The sequence below is a fragment of the Phalacrocorax aristotelis genome, chromosome 6, assembly GCF_949628215.1.
Source record: "Phalacrocorax aristotelis chromosome 6, bGulAri2.1, whole genome shotgun sequence".
NCBI classification, from domain to species: Eukaryota; Metazoa; Chordata; class Aves; order Suliformes; family Phalacrocoracidae; genus Phalacrocorax; species Phalacrocorax aristotelis.
In genome coordinates this window covers 16,658,270-16,676,602 of record NC_134281.1, presented here as the reverse complement: position 1 = coordinate 16,676,602, position 18,333 = coordinate 16,658,270, and the positions used below count along the sequence as shown (strand labels likewise).

At 39.8% G+C, this 18,333-nt stretch overlaps 1 protein-coding gene and 1 long non-coding RNA gene across 2 annotated transcripts; both read left to right on the top strand.

Moving 5' to 3' along the window:
- The first annotated feature begins 2,344 nt into the window (after nt 1-2,344).
- On the top strand, nt 2,345-17,487 carry IL17RB (interleukin 17 receptor B). The gene is given in 7 exon segments (XM_075095403.1): nt 2,345-2,365; nt 10,867-10,990; nt 12,979-13,026; nt 13,661-13,690; nt 15,685-15,767; nt 16,941-17,292; nt 17,295-17,487. Coding segments are annotated over 7 exon segments (795 nt in total). The 3' UTR covers nt 17,432-17,487.
- LOC142058634 (uncharacterized) lies at nt 13,917-15,044 on the top strand. Its single transcript, XR_012661053.1, has 3 exons — nt 13,917-13,993; nt 14,405-14,463; nt 14,961-15,044. It is a non-coding gene; the product is annotated as an uncharacterized LOC142058634 (long non-coding RNA).
- Nucleotides 17,488-18,333: the final 846 nt, after the last annotated feature.

Below are 18,333 nucleotides of genomic sequence, written 5' to 3'. Positions count from 1 at the left end.
AGTGGGTGCTGGGAATTCTTCAAGAACTCTCTATTGGAAGCACAAAGCCAATTTATCCCCTACAAAGGAAAGGGAAGTAAGCGGAGCAAGAGGCCCCCATGGCTCAACCATGACCTCCTGGGTCTACTCAAATCCAAAAGGGAAGCACACCAGAAATGGAGAAGTGGAGGATTATCTGCCGAGAACTACAAGGGCATAGCCAGAGAGTGCAGAGACGCAGTTAGAAAAGCAAAAGCCCGATTTGAATTGAAACTGACTGTAGACATAAAAAATAACAAGAAAGGGTTCTTCAGACATGTCAACCATAAGGAGAAAAAGAAGGAAAACATAGGCCCACTGTTAAACAGAAAAGGAGAATCAATCAACAATGATGCAGAAAAGGCAGAGGTCCTCAACACCTTCTTCACCTCTGTCTTTACCAGCACTGTAGGGTCCCAGGCTTTGGGAACAAAATTGCTGATTGAACCAAACACTGACCCACCATCAGTGAAGGAAGAGTTAGTATATGAATTACTACAGGAGCTTGACCCCCACAAATCAATGGGCCCTGACACCATCCACCCGGGGGCGTTGAGAGAGCTGGCTGACATCATTGCAAGGCCACTCTCCATAATCTTCGAGAAGTCATGGAGAACGGGGGATGTCCCAGAGGACTGGAGGAAGGCAAATGTTACCCCTATCTACAAGAAGGGCTCAAGGGAGGATCCGGGTAACTATAGGCCCATCAGCCTTACTTCATTCCCTGGGAAAGGTATGGAACGAATCCTCCTGGGGGCCATCACAAGTCAATTGAAGCATGTGATTGGGAAAAGCCAACATGGCTTCACTAAGGGCAGATCATGCTTGACAAACCTGGTGCCCTTCTATGACAAAGTGACTTGCCTGGTGGACGTGGGGCAGGCAGTGGACATTGTTTACCTGGACTTCTCCAAGGCCTTTGATACAGTCCCCCAGAGTCTCCTCCTGGAGAAATTGACGTGTTATGGCCTAGACAAGTGGTCTGTGCAGTGGGTGGGGAACTGGCTGACAGGCCGCACCCAAAGGGTTCTGGTAAATAGCTCTTTCTCAAACTGGCAACCTGTCGCTAGTGGAGTCCCCCAGGGATCGATATTGGGCCCAATGTTATTCAACATCTTCATAAGTGATCTGGATAATGGGATCAAGTGTAGCCTGATGAAGTTTGCAGATGACACCAAGTTGAGTGGGGAAGTAGACACTCCAGAAGGGAGAGCTGCTCTGCAGGAAGATCTGGATAGGCTGGAAGAGTGGGCCAGCAAGAACCTTATGAAGTTCAAAAGGACAAATGTAAGGTCATGCACCTGGGAAAACATAATCCAGGAGTGCAGCACAGACTGGGATCCACCTGGCTGGAGAGCAGCTCTGTGAAAAGGGACCTGGGGGTCCTGATGGACAGGAAGCTCAACATGAGCGAACAGCGTGCTGCTGCGGCCAAGAAGGCCAACAGGATGCTGGGTTGCATCAAAGAGGGCATCACCAGCAGAGATAAAGAAGTCATTATCCCACTCTGCTCAGTGCTTGTCAGGCCACACCTGGAGTGCTGTGTACAGTTCTGGTCCCCGCTATACAAAAAAGATGTGGACAGGCTGGAAGGGGTCCAGAGAAGGGCCACCAAGATGATCAAAGGATTTGGAAGCCTTGAGAAAAGGAGGCTCAGAGGGGATCTCATCACCACGTACCAGTACTTAAGGGGCAGCTACAAAGAAGATGGAGACTCCCTTTTTACAAGGAGTCACATGGAGAGGACAAGGGGGATGGACAAAAATTGCTCTTGGGGAGATTCCGATTGGACATGAGAGGAAAGTTTTTCACACTGAGGACAGTCACCATTGGAATAATCTCCCCAGGGAAGTGGTTGACTTGGTCACATTGGACACCTTCAAGAGTCGTCTGGACAGGGTGTTGGGCCATCTTGTTTAGACTCTGCTTTTCCCAGAAAGGTTGGGCTAGATGATCCCTGAGGTCCCTTCCAACCTGGGATTCTGTGATTCTGTGATATAATGAAGACTAATCAAGCTAATTGTTGTGAGGACTTAGACTTTCTCCAGACGTCTTGTAATGACAATAGTCTCTGCTACAATATCTTTCACATTGCTTGTAGATGCTGATTATTTTACCATGTGTTTCCTTAGAGTTCTGCTTGGAATGTATTGGATGATTAATAATTTTTGGGGATAATTGCTTGTTAATGCTTTTCCTCTTAGTTAGATAAGCAGAAGATAATGGAGAGTCTCTGGCTGGTTGTTTATTCATACATAGGCACCAAACTGTGAACTTCTGAATAATTATTCATTAATGGAAAAGAGTAATTGTCCCCTGTGGGACTATGAGTAAATGTGTAGTTGATGTAAGTGGTCTTTAATCTCTGTAGTGATTAAGAATGCTTGAAACCAAGTTGATGGGTGTTTGCAGTGTTTGAATAATTTTGTACACCTTCAATGCTTTTATTCAGTAAGCAAATAAAAAGTCTATTAAAAATATGATTTCAATGTGTATAAGAATATACAAATATATATATAAATATGCATTAAATACATACATTTAAGAACTCTTCTATTTCTTTTCAGTGAACAGAGGGGTCTTGATCTCTGGTTGCATAGCACCAGCTGCAGTGGAGTCCTAGTCCTGGTCCCTCGCTAAACCTCTTAAGCACTCTGATGACACTAATAAGAATCAATTATATTTTTTGTATCCTACAGGAAAAATAATTGTTAATTTGTTGATTCATTCAATTTCAATGAGTTCTGCCATAAAATATGGCTGAAGCAAGACCTAAAAGTGTAGGCTGAATTACTTGCGTGCACCCCTGATCCTCACATGGAACAGACTCCCAGGCATCAGTCTCTAGAGCTGACAATGAGGCTTTTAGGGCAACTGCTGTTTTGCTTTTCTGTTAGATGTGGGAGAGCAGGATGGATTCTACTATATGCATTACTACAGTTGATTCATGCTACATCAAAACTCTTGGAAAGACAATAAACCAATACATGAATTAGCACAAAGTTTAGTGAAATTTTAGTGTCAATATTGTTTGTCTCACAGTATGTTTAAGCTATGCTTTTGGGAAAGCAGGGCCCTTAAGTTTGCATGGATGACCATAATTTGTTTACACAGTACTCCCTGGGTAGATAAATTACAGGAACATCAAAGGTACTAACTTGTTGTGACTGTAATGTTTTGTTCACATAGAAATGAACTATCAGCTCTGGACTCTACTTATGTGATGGGTAGAAGTTCTGTTTTCCAAAAGGTCATTTCAGCTTATTTTTTAAAATCTTCATCAAAGTCTGAAATAATTATGAAAGAGGAGATGTATTAAACAACTTCATGTCTTTATAGAGTTTCTTCCCTACAGATATATTTTCTCATTTGGGCAGTCAGTGGTACATACTTTTGTACTGGTTTCAGCTGGTATAGAATTAATTTTCTTTACACTAGCTAGTATGGGGCTATGTTTTGAATTTGTACTAAAACCAGTGTTGGTAATGCAGAGATGTTTTACTTGTTGCTAAATAGTGCTTACACTAGTCAAGGACTTTTCCAGCTTCCTGTGCTCTGCTGGGTGCACAAGAAGTCGGGAGGGGAGAGAGCACAGCTGAGACAGCTGATCCAAACTGGCCAAAGGGATATCCCATGCCATATGACGTCATGCTCGGTATATGAAGCTGGGGGAAGATGGGGACATTCGGAGTGATGGTGTTTGTCTTCCCAAGTAGCCGTTACACGTGATGGAGCCCTGCTTTCCTAGGGATGGCTGAACATCTGCCTGCCCATGGGAAGCAGTGAATGAGTGTTTTGCTTTGCTTGCGTGCGTGGCTTTTGCTTTACCTATTAAACTGCCTTTATCTCAACCCACGAGTTTCCTCACTTTTACCCTTCTGACTGTCTCCCCCCATCCCATCAGAGGGGAGTGAGCAAGCGGCTGTGTGGTGCTCAGTTGCTGACTGGGGCTAAACCACAACATTTTTTAGAGGTTGATGACAAGATGTTCTATAATGGAATTTGAAATATCTCACTAGGAAAAAAGCATAGAAACATCTGTGCTTGAGATTGTAGTTCAAAGACAAGAAAAAAATGAGTTATTCCGTGAAGGGCATAACTCTCATTTGTATTTTGTTGTAGAAATAATAAGTTAATTATTAGAGACACTGTAAATACAGTCACAACATGAAAACATGAATTAACAAGTACACATTTCTCAGGAATAAAACAATATAGAAAACCAGAAAAGAACCCAAACCACTGAAGAGTAATGGATTGGTCCACGTGCTAACATTCTGTGGTTCTAATTCTTGAAAACAGATTAGCATAAATCAGGATTTTTTTCACTGTCAGAAACAAACAAAAGCAGGGCATAATCTTTTTTAAGGCTACAAAAGCTCTGACTCAAGTAGACAAGAAACAAAAGTGAGTTTGCATCTACGTGGCTACACCGGGCTTAGCGACTCTTCAGAATTTTCTGTAATTTGACCTGCTCCAGTTTTGCTACATTTACAATTTGTACTAATTTCTGCTCCAACTTCTACAAGAAAGTGTCTTCAGCTATGAATATCTTGAGATGGCTATAAAAGAAAACAGAATTGATTTTTAAATATTGCTATTCTGTTTAGCAGAGCACCAAGGGTCAGGAGCATCTGTTACTGTTTAAATGTGCAAAGCAGCAGTTATACCTAAGTCCTTAACGAAGCATTAGAATCAAGGCCCATGTTGTGTTTTTAGTGCTGTTAGTGGAAGTTCAATTTGAATGGAATGTTTTCTAGAGATTAATTCAGAATCTGTCACCTTAAGCAAAAAAAAGAAAAAAAAACCCTCATGAGCCACTTTTGAAAGTCATGATATACATGTTTATTCTTTGCTTCTTGCATTAAGCAAATGGTAATTAAAAATTCTGTCACTTTTTTCTAGATGGTCTTTTTATTGAAACTTTTCTTATTGTATGCAAGGAAAAACTTCAGGCTGGAAAGCCAGCCTTCTGTCTCCAAGTTGTGTCTGTTGATGTCTGGCTGTTCAATTGATGAAAATTCTTCAATTCATTCTTCATAGAAGTGATCTACAAGATTTCATATGAAGAGTCTTTTAAAACCCCACACATCTTAATTTTTCCACTTTAGTCCCATGTTTCCTGTACCAAGGCTATAAAAATCTAACTGGAGAGAAAACAGTGAATATTCCAGAAGTGCAATGCCTTCTTTATATGCGTGACATTTTCCCATGTCTTTTAAATAAAGGTTTGTGAACTACAGAGATTTTCATAGTTATGAGTATTTTTGAGCACCTTGATGACAGCAGGAAAAAAAAAGTCTTTGAGGTGAACATAGTAGTAATATTTGGAAGTACTAAAGATCAGTTCTCATGTTCAAAACACTCTAAAAGTTTAAATTATTTTTAGCTTCGTTATACAGTCTACCAACCATATAATTAGAAGTATCCAGCAGTTTTGGTAAGGGCAGTTAGAAATAGTTATTAGAATCAGCAGCTCCAAGAGCCATTCCCTCATGAAGGAATTGTCTGCCTGGGACTCTAGGAGATTTCCTCCAGCCTTTCTATGTTTCTACTTCCTGATGCCCAATGACTTCTCCTTTGTTGAGATGTTGGCTTAAAGAATAAGTTTTATGAAGCAGTAATTTCAGCAGTTCAGCAGGGTCAGATCTGAGTGGACACAGGCAGAATTTCGGGCTAGTTTTGAATACAAAAGCATGGAGAAGTTTCCCACTTCATTGCAAGGACTCCTCCTGCAGGTGTCCGGTATTTCATGGGTTTGTCAATTTTTACAAATTGGTGATGCTCCCGTACCCTTGGCCACTCTGACAATTAGCCCTTCTGTCCTTGGCCTAGGAAGCAAGTGTCTGATCTTTTCTATCACTTTGTCCCATCATTATCATCTGAATCTTTTTACCTGTCATCTGTTACTTTTCCCCAGTACCATCATCACACATTTCCAGTCATTCAGTGTCCTGCTGCACACTGACTTATGTTGGGTTTTTTTTTTGTTGTGTTGTTTTGTTTTTTAACAGAGGCTCCATTACTCCTTTCAACTTCCGTTTTCTAAAATTGCCCTGTTTGGATCTCCAAAACCAGTGTGCAGGGAGGGCTCCCATCTTGTTGAGTCAGTCCTACTTGTAAGCATACAACAAAAAGGCACCCATCTGTCTTTAGCCATATTGACAGAGGGAAAATATAACCATTTTTAATGAGTCATTCTTTAAGAAATTTCCATGACACAAAATGCTCAAAAATACCCTTGTGTGACCAGAATAAGTATCATGATGAGGGCTAAAGATAAATATTGGATATACGTGTGTACATACAAGGCCTATATGTGGTTGATGTATTATGTAGTTGACTCGATCATACAAAATTTAAGCTTCTGTACCTAATTATTTGAATCTTGGGACACTGACTATATATAGTATGAACCTATTTGTTAATTGTCTTTCATAGTTATCCTACTACTCAGTGGCAGAAATAGGGATACAGTGGAAAACTTGAGCTTCGGTGTTCGTTTCTACATATGTTTGAGCTCTTTGATCTTGAGCAAGTCTCCTTTTGAGAAAATTGCTCAATGTCTCTCCCTCAATTCTTCATTTGTACTTGGGGCTTAAATATTAATATGTTCCCTAAGCTGTTCTTAGCAAACTGCTCAAATTCTGTTGCAGTGACCATGTAAACTTCAAAATAATATCATCCTTTTATTTCTATGGCAGTTAATACTGTTTTTTTCTTCATTGTTCTTACAAAATGGATACTAATCACTTTCACAAAGTACAGTTAATGGTTGTTTTTGTCATCTATTAAACCTCAAAAGTGGCTGTGGCACCTAAATATTTCTTTAAAACACTTTAAAATTCTTTATGATGAAAAGTACATATAGGCATAAAATATAATAGTATTCTTACCTTAGTTTTGTAATGTGATCTCCTTTTAAAGAGATGCTGGCACATTTCATTTAATGCATTATGGATAATTTTTGCTTTTAGGGGTGTATTTGCATTCTTGAATTTGCATTTCAATTGAGAACAGAAGTTAAAGTTTCACAACTTTGTTAAATATTTGTAGGAATAGCTGAATGTAAAAACAAGTGTCACTGGCAGTCACCACACAATTCAAGAAATGCATTATAATAGAGATGGGTGATTTCTGTAAGCAATACTAGCTGATGCCCTGCTAACATTAGTCCTAACTATTAGAGAGTGGGACTCAGATGCAGAAAGGTATGTTCAGAAAGTGTTAACTATCTTACTTATGTTTATACCCTGAACAAGCAAGTTGAACAAGTGGCACTATTAGTTATCTAGGAAGCCATTAATATTCCTGCTTTAATAGCTAGATCACAGAATTCTGAAGGATACTTCATTACACTGCTATAGCAGAAGGTAGAGGTTTTGGAATTAACACAATATTTGGCTGGAAAACTGAAAGCAATATCAAAGTAAATTAAATTGTGTAAGTTGTCTTTCTTTGCCTTCTTCAACCAATGCACTGCCGTGTGAAAGATATGAATGTTTGTTTCTCAGTTTTGGAGACAGGGTGTGGATTCTTCTCTTACGTCTTTTTTTTACACTGGAATAACTTTGTTTACTTCAGTGGAATCAACACCTAATTTCATCAAGGTGAGAATCAAAATATTGATGGATATAAGAGAAGCCCTTAACAGAAAGCTTTATTTATGGTCAGTGATAAAAAAAGAAATATAAAATGTGCTTAGTTCCCATAACTGTATTAATAGAAACATACCTGATCACTGTGAGGTGAACAACCCACAGTGTGTTTAAAACAGCACATGAAAATTAAATAAAGCTAACCATTTAGGATAAGAGGGGCTAATAAGCATTTGAGGTGATGGTCTTTCTGCTCAGTTTTAGCCAAGAAGACATATGGCCTGGTTTTGCTTTAGAGAGCCATTGACAAAAAGACTGTGGCAGAAGGCAAGTGTATAAGCAGTGGTGAGGTGAAAGAAGCATTGGTTGCATTGTATATCAGCTTCTGCTCAGAAACCTGGCAAGCAAACCAAAAAACTTGAAGTAAAAGTTGTGGTAAAGATCCAAGGAGTCTAATGCCTTCAGGTGAGGACTGAGAAATTTTCTTTACAGCTTCCTAATTCATGACAGGATTCGTTGAGGATGGGGGGGAAGAGTTTAGATTTTAACCATTGTTAATCTAACAAAACTATGTTTGGGAAAAGAACAATCTGTAATGAGTTTTAATATCTCATAAAGAAACAGATCTCACCATTTTCCTTCCCACGTCTCCTTCAGCAGAAGTTCTTGATGTGTAGTAGAACCAGGCCAAGCAGTCTCACTACAAATAAGGCTCCTGTGTGGATTTACAGCAGTAGAGGATGTTCCTTAAGATTTAGGAAGGACCGATGTTTATTTGCACATAATTTTTCTCCCAGCAGAACTCTTTTATCTTGATTTGAATACACAATCAGATTGAGGAATTGTTTTGCAAGTTTTTATAGTTTACATAATTCAGCAAGGAAGTCCTTGAAGACCTAACAAAGGTGGCCTGAGGCTAGTTTTTGTAATCCCCCAAAGCCACAGAACAACAGTTGTCGCCTGGACAAGGTTTTGGTTTTCTTCAAGTTTTTTATTTTCTAGTAATAACTTGTTGGTTTGTGCTCTTGGTCCAAATGTCTTGCAATCATGCAGCAGTTTTTCAGTTCTGTTCAGACAGCCAGCATCTGCAGAGCTGAGATTCATGTGCAGATAAGATAAACTTATTTGAAAGTCAAACAATGTATCTTTGTAGTTCATGGAGCTAAGTAATTTTTGTCTTTCAATTAAAAGTGCAGATTCAAACCTCTGAAATTTAACAATTAAAGCTAGCTTCATTAAATTGTAAGCAATTTAACAAATTTTTAAAAATCCTTGTTTTACATTTATCAAATGGTTTTACAATTTTTTGCTTACCATAACAATACTTAGCAAAAAAATATATATATAAAATATATGTATAAGGCTGGAGGATTGGGCTGACAAGAACCTTATGAAGTTCAAAAGGACAAATGTAAGGTCATGCACCTGGGAAAACATAATCCAGGAGTGCAGCACAGACTGGGATCTACCTGGCTGGAGAGCAGCTCTGTGGAAAGGGACCTGGGGGTCCTGGTGGACAGGAAGCTCAACATGAGCGAACAGCATGCTGCTGCGGCCAAGAAGGCCAACAGGATGCTGGGTTGCATCAAAGAGGGCATCACCAGCAGAGATAAAGAAGTCATTATCCCACTCTGCTCAGTGCTTGTCAGGCCACACCTGGAGTGCTGTGTACAGTTCTGGTCCCCGCTATGCAAAAAGGGATGTGGACAGGCTGGAAGGGGTCCAGAGAAGGGCCACCAAGATGACCAAAGGACTGGGAAGCCTGCCATATGAGGATAGGCTGGGAGAGCTGGGTTTGTTCAGCCTTGAGAAAAGGAGGCTCAGAGGGGATCTCATCACCACGTACCAGTACTTAAGGGGCAGCTACAAAGAAGATGGAGACTCCCTTTTTACAAGGAGTCACATGGAGAGGACAAGGGGGATGGACAAAAATTGCTCTTGGGGAGATTCCGATTGGACATGAGAGGAAAATTTTTCACACTGAGGACAGTCACCATTGGAATAATCTCCCCAGGGAAGTGGTTGACTTGGTCACATTGGACACCTTCAAGAGTCGTCTGGACAGGGTGTTGGGCCATCTTGTTTAGACTCTGCTTTTCCCAGAAAGGTTGGGCTAGATGATCCCTGAGGTCCCTTCCAACCTGGGATTCTGTGATTCTGTGACACTGTGAAAAAGGGAATTGACATTGACAATAGGGAAGTGACATTGAAAAATATAGAGTAAAAATTTACCCTCTGCTGAAGTTAGTAAAAAGGGACCTGAGAAGGAAAAAATAGTAGTTTCATACTTCCTTCAGATGTTTAATGAAAGAGGGATTTGAGCCCTGTGTTTTGGGAGGCTGAGAAGAAAGCTGTGGGAAAATTAGCCATCTCTTTTCCATAACTTCATCTCTTCTATTCTCAAATGGATGCTTAGAGCCAGGGTAACATAAGCCAGAAATACATGATCTGTCATTGGATTATCTGGGTGTGCTGGTTTTGGCTGAGAAGGGGTTAATTCTCCTCACTGTGGGGGTCGGCTACATTTCCAGCTTCCCGCGCTCTGCCGCGTGGCGGGGCGGGGCTGGGAGGGGCAGGGCCGTGGTGGGGGCGGCTGACCCCGACTGGCCAATGGCAGGTTCATTCCATACCATGTGACACCATGACCAGTATATTGAGGGGGGGCAGTTGCAGCGCGGAGGCGGCGCGGTGCCGGGTGGTTGCGGCGGGTGCGGTTTGTTTCGGCGGTTCGTTCCCCCCTCCCCTCCCCCCTCTCCCGGGGCTTTGCGCCTCTCGTTGTTCTCCTTTACATTGCATTCCTCTTGTTGTTTCTTTTAATTTTAATTATTAAACTGTTCTTATCCCAACCCGCGAGCGTTACCCTTCTGATTCTTTCCCCCATCTACCGGTGGGGGAGTGAGCGAGCGACTGTGTGGGGCTGAGCTGCCGGCTAAACCACGACACTGGGACGGAGGATGTTATGGTAGAAGACAACCCTCCTTCACCGTAGGCGAAAAGTTTAATTATTTCATATTGGCTGCAAGCTATAGGTGTGTGTGTACGTAATAATGAAATTGAGACTCTGAGTTTGGAATTCTCTTTTCCTAGAAATCTAATTTTTGTCCTTTTTAAGTGCACTTTTAAAGTAACTGTTAGCAGCTACTAATCTATATAAATTCTCCTCTGTTAAACTTGGTCTCATTAGGATTGTACATTTCTATTTTTGTATTGAGTCCTTGAAGTGAACTTTTCTTCATTTTTAGTTTAGTAGAAGTTCCATTATATTGGATTCCCTGTAGAACCAGAAACAGAATATTTAATCTGTACTTACGATCTACCCCCAGCAAATATAAAAGAGGGTTTTCGATCAAAATCCATTTTGCTAACTACACCAGGTAATTTACCAAGCATTCTCTGCTAAATGTTACTGCTGTTTTTTTCCATCCATGTTATTGCATAGATTTCCTTAATAAGGCCAGAAATGGCTTCTGTTTTCCATGTGGTTTGAAATCTGTCTGGCACCCTATAGACAGACAGTCATCAAAGCTGAGAACTCAAATGCAGCCAGCTGTTTAGCCGTGGTTTGTTTTGTTGTTTTGTTTTTTTTTTCCCCATGTTTGTTTTGTTTCTGTGTTTGCTTGCCATCTCTCTTTTAGCAACAGAGAAATGGATATTGTTTTTCAAAGGAAAAATTATTTCTTCTGCTGTCAATTTTTAAAGAATTCACAGTTTTAGATAGACAGTTCGTCAACGTAGCTCTTAATAAACATTAATGAGGAATATTATTATTTCTCTAAAATTGTAAGGCAGCCTATAAATTTAGAGGAGCTTGAGAGAAGAATATGTTGTTCTGGTCATTTTGCTCTATGACTGTAAAACTGGTGATCTCTGTCTCCACAAAAAGACAAGCACCAGCCTGGTGCTTGTTCTCCAGGACACCTACCTACCAGGAGAGTGGGTGTCCTCCTTAGTAATGAGAAGACAGACATATTAATTATACCTCCCTTGAAGATTTGACTTCTCAGGTCAGGATCAAGGCATTGCTACTGCATGCATAGTACTATTCCGTACAGAGGACATTCCCCAACTAGAGGGGTTGAATTAACTGTAGTTTGAAATAGGTCATACCTATTTATTTTCTTTCTTGTTTTGACTTGTTTTTTTTGGGAGATAGAGAGATAATATGCAGAGCAGCCCAATAACAGAATGCTTTTCTTTTGGTTTCTTTTAATCTGCAGTAAAATAATCACTGGTGAACAAGCTTCTGTTGCCATGAGAAAGACCACTGGGATTTTTTTACTTAATGTCTAATCATCACTATCACATTTTAGGCAGCTACAAATCACAGAATCACAGAATGGTGGGGGTTGGAAGGGACCTCTGGAGATCATCTTGTCCAACCCCCCTGCTTGAGCAGGACACCCCCCTGCTTGAGCAGGCACAGGAACGTGTCCAGGCGGGTTTTGAACGTCTCCAGGGAAGGGACTCCACAACCTCTCTGGGCAGCCTGTTCCACTGCTCTGTCACCCTCACAGGAAAGAAGTTTTATCTCATATTGAGGTGGAACTTCCTATGTTCCACCTTGTGCCCATTGCCCCTTGTCCTGTCATTGGGCACCATTGAAGAGTCTAGTCCCATCATCCTGACACCCACCCTTTAGATATTTATAAGTATTGATGAGATTCCCCCTTCAGACTTCTCTTCTCCAGGCTGAACAGACCCAAGTCTCTCAGCTTTTTCTCATAAGGGGGATGCTCCAGCCCCCTGATCATCCTGGTAGTGCTCTGCTGGACTTGCTCAAGCAGTTTCCTGTCCTTAAACTGGGGGGCCCAAAACTGGACACAGTACTCTAAGTGTGGTCTCAGGTCCTCCTCAACAGAGCTGCTTTCCAGTAGTTCAGCCCCCAGCCTGTACTGGTGCGTGGGGTTGTTCCTCCCCAGGGGCAGGACCTTGTACTTGTTCTTGTTGAATTTCATGAGGTTCCCCTTGGCCCAGCTCTCCAGCCTGTCCAGGTCTCGTTGGATGGCAGCACAGCCTTCTGGTGTATCAGCCGCTCCTCCCAGCTTGGTATCATCAGCAAACTTGCTGACGTTACACTCTATCCCATCATCCAGGTCACTGATGAATATGTTGAACAGGACACATGAAGATTATTTAAGTGGAGTGTGTTTTCCGTGAGTCCATGCATGTGTTTGAGGAGGTGGTGATAGAAAATAAGACAAAAATGCTGGTCATGGAGCAGGAATTACATAGGCTAGTACCTATTTTGAATTGTCCTTTCTAAAATATATTGTACTTGGGGTTTCACTTATGCATAGACTTTAGTGAAAATGCACACAGATCATGCATTTGCTAAAATTTTAAACATAATGTAAATTCACAGGTTGTAAAGATAATGTAATGAAATACAGCAAAAGTTGTATTGAAATGGGTGTTATGTACACATATAGACATCATACTGAAGGGGGGGTAAATGACTCTTCAGAAGTGTTTCACAATATCATCTTTGCATGAATATTCAATAGGGCCTAAGACCTACTTCTGAATATTTCCCTATATCATACTCAAAGCCTGAAAATGGAAACGTTGAGAATTCTCTACAGTTTATTTTAGATAATAATGCCATATTTTAATCCATGAATATGGGATTGAAAAGTTTTCTTGGTTTCTCTGAGATGATGAATTTAGTCTAGTTACTGGTTGGTACACTATGACATGAGCAAAAGTACCTGCAGTAGACCCAACAAAATTCCTTGCAGATTTGGGCATGCAGATGTGTCATTAATACTAAGTATTACTGTTTCAACATCTGTTGGAGGTTTAATGGGCTAGATATTTTTACCAAATACATTTTCAAGCCACAGTGCCTGAATTCAAACAACTGCAGGGGGTCCCTGTTGTAACTAACACTTCTGACTTGGCCCTTCAAAAGCACACTCTGTGAGGTCATAAGGTGCCATCTGCAGGGTGAATGGTGCCTACCACAGGCACAGTTATAGCAGAAATCCATTTCATCACTTACATGGTTGTTAAAAGTTTTAAACTGAAATCTTTTTAACCCTCAGGAAGTTTGTGGAATCCAAATATAACTGTTTGTAAAATAGAGACAGAATAAGTGAATTTTACAACAAGCGGTCTTGGCCTTGAATATTTAATACTGCTTTATGAGTGTTCAAAAGTATGAAGCACTTCTTGAAAAAAATATGGAAGCAAAGGTAATCTCCTGTTAAATCATAATAAGTTGAAAGCATAGTTCTCTAAGTTCTCTTTCTGTATTAGCACAGCAGGAGGCATATGTATTCGCTTAAGTCAAATCAGCAGAGCTGGCCAGCAAACCCTGAGAAGATGGTCTAAAAGAGCTGTGGTTGCTTTCAGAAGAGCTCTGCTCCACTGTTACAGTATGTTATTTTACTTTTTGAGATATTCTTTATTTTTAAGACTTATAGTTTCTAAACTATATTATTTTGTTCAGCGTGAGACAAATCGATGAACATAAAAATGTAAGAAAATAAATAGTAACTAGATAATTAGGCTTAACTAACATGAAATGCAACTTGCTTGTAATTCCTGCTAAGGTATTCACCCTGGTTTGTTACATAAGACTAGTGGATTTAAAGATAAATATATGGACTATCTATAATTTTTATATTAAGAATATATACTAGTTTTAAAGCCTATTAAATGTAATTTGAAATGCAGTTAAATATTAAATGTTCTTTAACTTAGTAATTACTCCTTTTGTGGTAAATGTCTGACTTTTTTTTCCCTTCCACACTCTTCTTCCGGGTTTAATTTCATGGTTTGATAAGTGAAACTAGAATTTCTGTGAGGATAACGGAGTGATGAGCGCACTGATATTTTTGTAGAGGTAAGTAACATTTTTGATTTATTTTCAGTGAAAAGAGTATTTGCTTTTATATAGTTAACTGATATGAAGAGTTCTACTAATTCTGACTAACAAAAAAAAAAGACAAGCATAGCACTGTATAGCACTTAATTTTTTTATTAAATTTTTTTTACGTATGAATTGGTAGATATCAAGCCTCTTCTTGTGGTGGTAATTTAAGTCTATATTGTTCTTAGAGTGTCCCTGTGCAATAAAGCTTAAAGCAAACATATCTGATATGTTTAGACTGAATTATCTTAGATTCTTACTTATTTCATGAACCTCTCTTAATTTTTTTTATTTGTATCAGTTGTAAGGAAACTATCTTTCAAGAAAAACTGGTAACAGTTTTAGGAAACACATACTGCTGTGAGGAGCCTGAACCATAGTACAGAAGGAAATACATGAAAGGAATTAATCTGTGCAGAAATCCCATTTAACTGTGTATTGGAATTATTCAACTTTTTTTTTCCTTCCAGATAATTCCTTACTTTGCCAAATGTGGATATGACTGCCCAAGGCCTGCAGAAAACCTAACAAACTGTGTGCAGATGAAAGCTAATGGTTAGTTGAGTATTTATCATTCTTGAGTCAATATTCAATGCAAACTAAACAGAAACTGCTCAGTGTTTTCTGTTGGATTATGTATTGTGTATATTCAGCAGATTTTCCCCTGTATGTTTGCAAAACTCGGGGAAATAAATGTTTAGGTAGACAGATCTTTGAATGTCAAAATCCTGTTAAAAAGCAGATAACTTTGGTCTTAGATGACTTTATGTACACCGGCTGTGGCAAATTCTGCTTTTCATCTTCCTCTTAAAAGTTGAAGTTTGATGCTTAACAAGGTAATGCCACAGTTCAGGAATTAGTTATTTTGTAGCTATTGCTCATGGTAAGACTCTAAACAAAAGGAAACAGAGAACAACTGATGAGATAGATGTCAGGCTGCCAGAGGAGGTACATTCCAGAAACATGGGAGGAATGTGGAGGGAAGAGACTGACTGATACGTTGTGTTTCTTTCAAAGTAGGGAAGAAAATTAAGTACCTCAGTCAACAGCTCCGTGGTTCTCGATGTGATTATTAACCGTTCTACATTACCTTTTAGCACAATTTCTCTTCCATATACGGACATTGGAAATGCTTATTTCAATAATTCATTAACTGAAGACAGCTTTTTCAGCTGTGCACGCCTTGTTTCAAAGTGATTGCTCTTTCTCTTTCAGAGATGCTCACAATTCATTTGGAAGATTTATGTGTTTTCTCCTTGCTGCTCTGCTCTGCAATAGTATGTGTTATTGCTGCAGAGGCTTGTGTCATCACAGACCGAGGTAACAGTTCTCACTTTTTTGAACTTTAGTATTTCTGTAATTCCTTTTTCTTTGAGTTTTGCTGCAAGCATCCTTTTAGGTGAGATAAGATCATATGAAGGAGACTACCTTTTAGGTATTGTTATAATAGAAACTCTCTCAAGTTTGTTTAGTAAACTCCAGATGTATCTATGTTAATAGTTTAAATCAGTATTGCACTTTTGAAGGGAATCGCCCACTGGCCTCACTACGGTTTGGTTCGTATTGCAGGGTGGCTGAGTAGTGCAGCCTTGATTCTCTCAGATGAAATTAAACTGGAGGATATGCCCTAATGAATATAACATAGTTCAACCACTCACGGGTGTGCAGGCCACAACACTGGACTGGGGCTAGGCTGCAGTAACTCCCCTGAAATACTTAGTGCAGAAGTCTGTTCCTTGGCCCCAGTTGCTTTGCTCTGTAGTTTCTGCCATTCTCCCACACTACCTGCTCATGTAGGCCTAGCCTTTTACCTTCCATTGTTTTTTTTGTTTTTTCCTAAATGGAGACTAAATAGTTAATCTCTTAAACACTTGTAAAAACAGTGAATTACTTAGAGTGTGGACAATTTTCAGCTTGCCCTTTCTTCCTTGGCAAACATCAGCTGGGGTCACGTGAGCATTTTGCTGTTTGTTAGCTTATCACTTTTTTTCACAGTATTAGTTTTGCAGCATGACCAACAGATTAAGTACCATGCCTCTGCCACCCTCTTCTCATCAGTCAGTAATGCAAAGCTGCTCCCTTGGTATAGTAGACCTTAAACTGCTCTAGCTACTGAACGAGGTTTTGCTAAATTATTTTCAACATTCTTGGAGAGGTATAAGTGCAGATAAGTTGTGTAAGTTGGATCTATTTCATCATGAAGATGGGAATCTGAGCTCTAAATTCTAATTTTAGTTCACTATTTTTGCTTTTCCTACTTTTATACAAAGGTATCTAATTTTTTCTAGGAAAAAGTAGGAGGCACAGAGTCAACCCCTCCATACCAATTTGGTATGCCATTCAAATTTTGTTTATGTTGTTTCTGTAAATGGACCGATACTGACATTGTAAGAGAGCCTATGGTGTCTTTTTGTTTAACAGATTCATTTAGGAAGTGATTCTTCCATCAGGTGCAGCTACAACTACGTGTTAAATTACTGGTTATATATCCAGAAGTAGTGTGTTTTCATCACACTGTCCATTCTTTTGCTGAACTCCTGCATGAGGGCTGCCAGACTGATGTTATTCTAGACATGTGGGGGAAAAGGAGAATTGCTGAAAAAGATCCCATACAATAGCTTGCTTCTCAAAAAGCAGCAGCAGATAGGGTGATTTTCCTCAGTTCAAACCCTACCACTGCTGCATGCGACGCTTCTTGTAAAAGCATGAGACACCAAAATAACATGGAAAATACATTCACTCTTGCAGTTAACCTCTTCTGCAGTGACATGACAAATCAGTCCCCTGTACAAAAGTACATGGTTGTTTCAATGAGGTGAATGCACAAGACACTTTACCAAGCGCTCTGAACTTCTGTCCGAAATACCGTCTTATGAAGGACATCGAGAACTTCTGCAAAGGCCTTTCTGTTTCATACAATGAGGTGCATGGCAAGAGCTAGGAAGTTAACATGTGGCTGGATATTGAGCTCTAGTCTTAAAAAACTGAGGACAAAAGTGTGAATAGCTGAACAAACAGTAAGGCACTGTAGCTACTGGGCCGTGTTTAATACAAGCTTACTTATTTGAAATAAATCCTGAACAAAACATTTCTAAGTTGTGGCAAAATAAGAAGTGATTTCCATAATGAGAAATGAGATGGTAAGCAATTTGTGCTCAAATAAAAGGCTCACTCAGAACTAACTGGTTGTGTAACTATCAGAACCCAGTCTGTGAAGTAATTTAAAAGTATTGCCCTGGTCTGTGTAGGGTTTGTGAAGTTAACTGATGGGAGCCTCAGGTGCAGTTAAGCAGCACGTTTTCCAACATGACTTCAAGGCTGGTTTTGTGATTCTGTTACTTTGCTTGAGTGAGTTACAGTGTGCATTTACAGCATGTTTGATATGCTGTTGCAGTAATTTACCTCACCCTTCAGCCTGTCCAAGTGTCAGCACCCACTGATGTGAAGTGGTAAGGTGTTTGCCTTGGAGGACGTTATGTGTTACCAGCAAACCTAAACAAGATCTTTGTACATATGTACTTTCTTTACTGTATCACAATCATGTGACTTAAAAACCCCGTTTCTTCTGTAACAGGAATTCTAAGCCCTTTTCTTGAAGGGAATGCCCCTCCTCCCCAAAAAAAACAAACCCAGTGATGACATCTAATCTTGCCAGAGTAATATTTGAAGTATTGTATGCTATCCTCAATAAAAGAGAGCCCAAAGGTCCTAGTCTTAAATGAAATACAGGAATGTAATCACAGCCTGCAGTGAAATACTTTCAGATAAAATTACAGTATTATTTGGGTGTAAATATCCTTTCTCTTTAGAACATTTACTGAAGGCAGATTAAAAGGAAGTCGG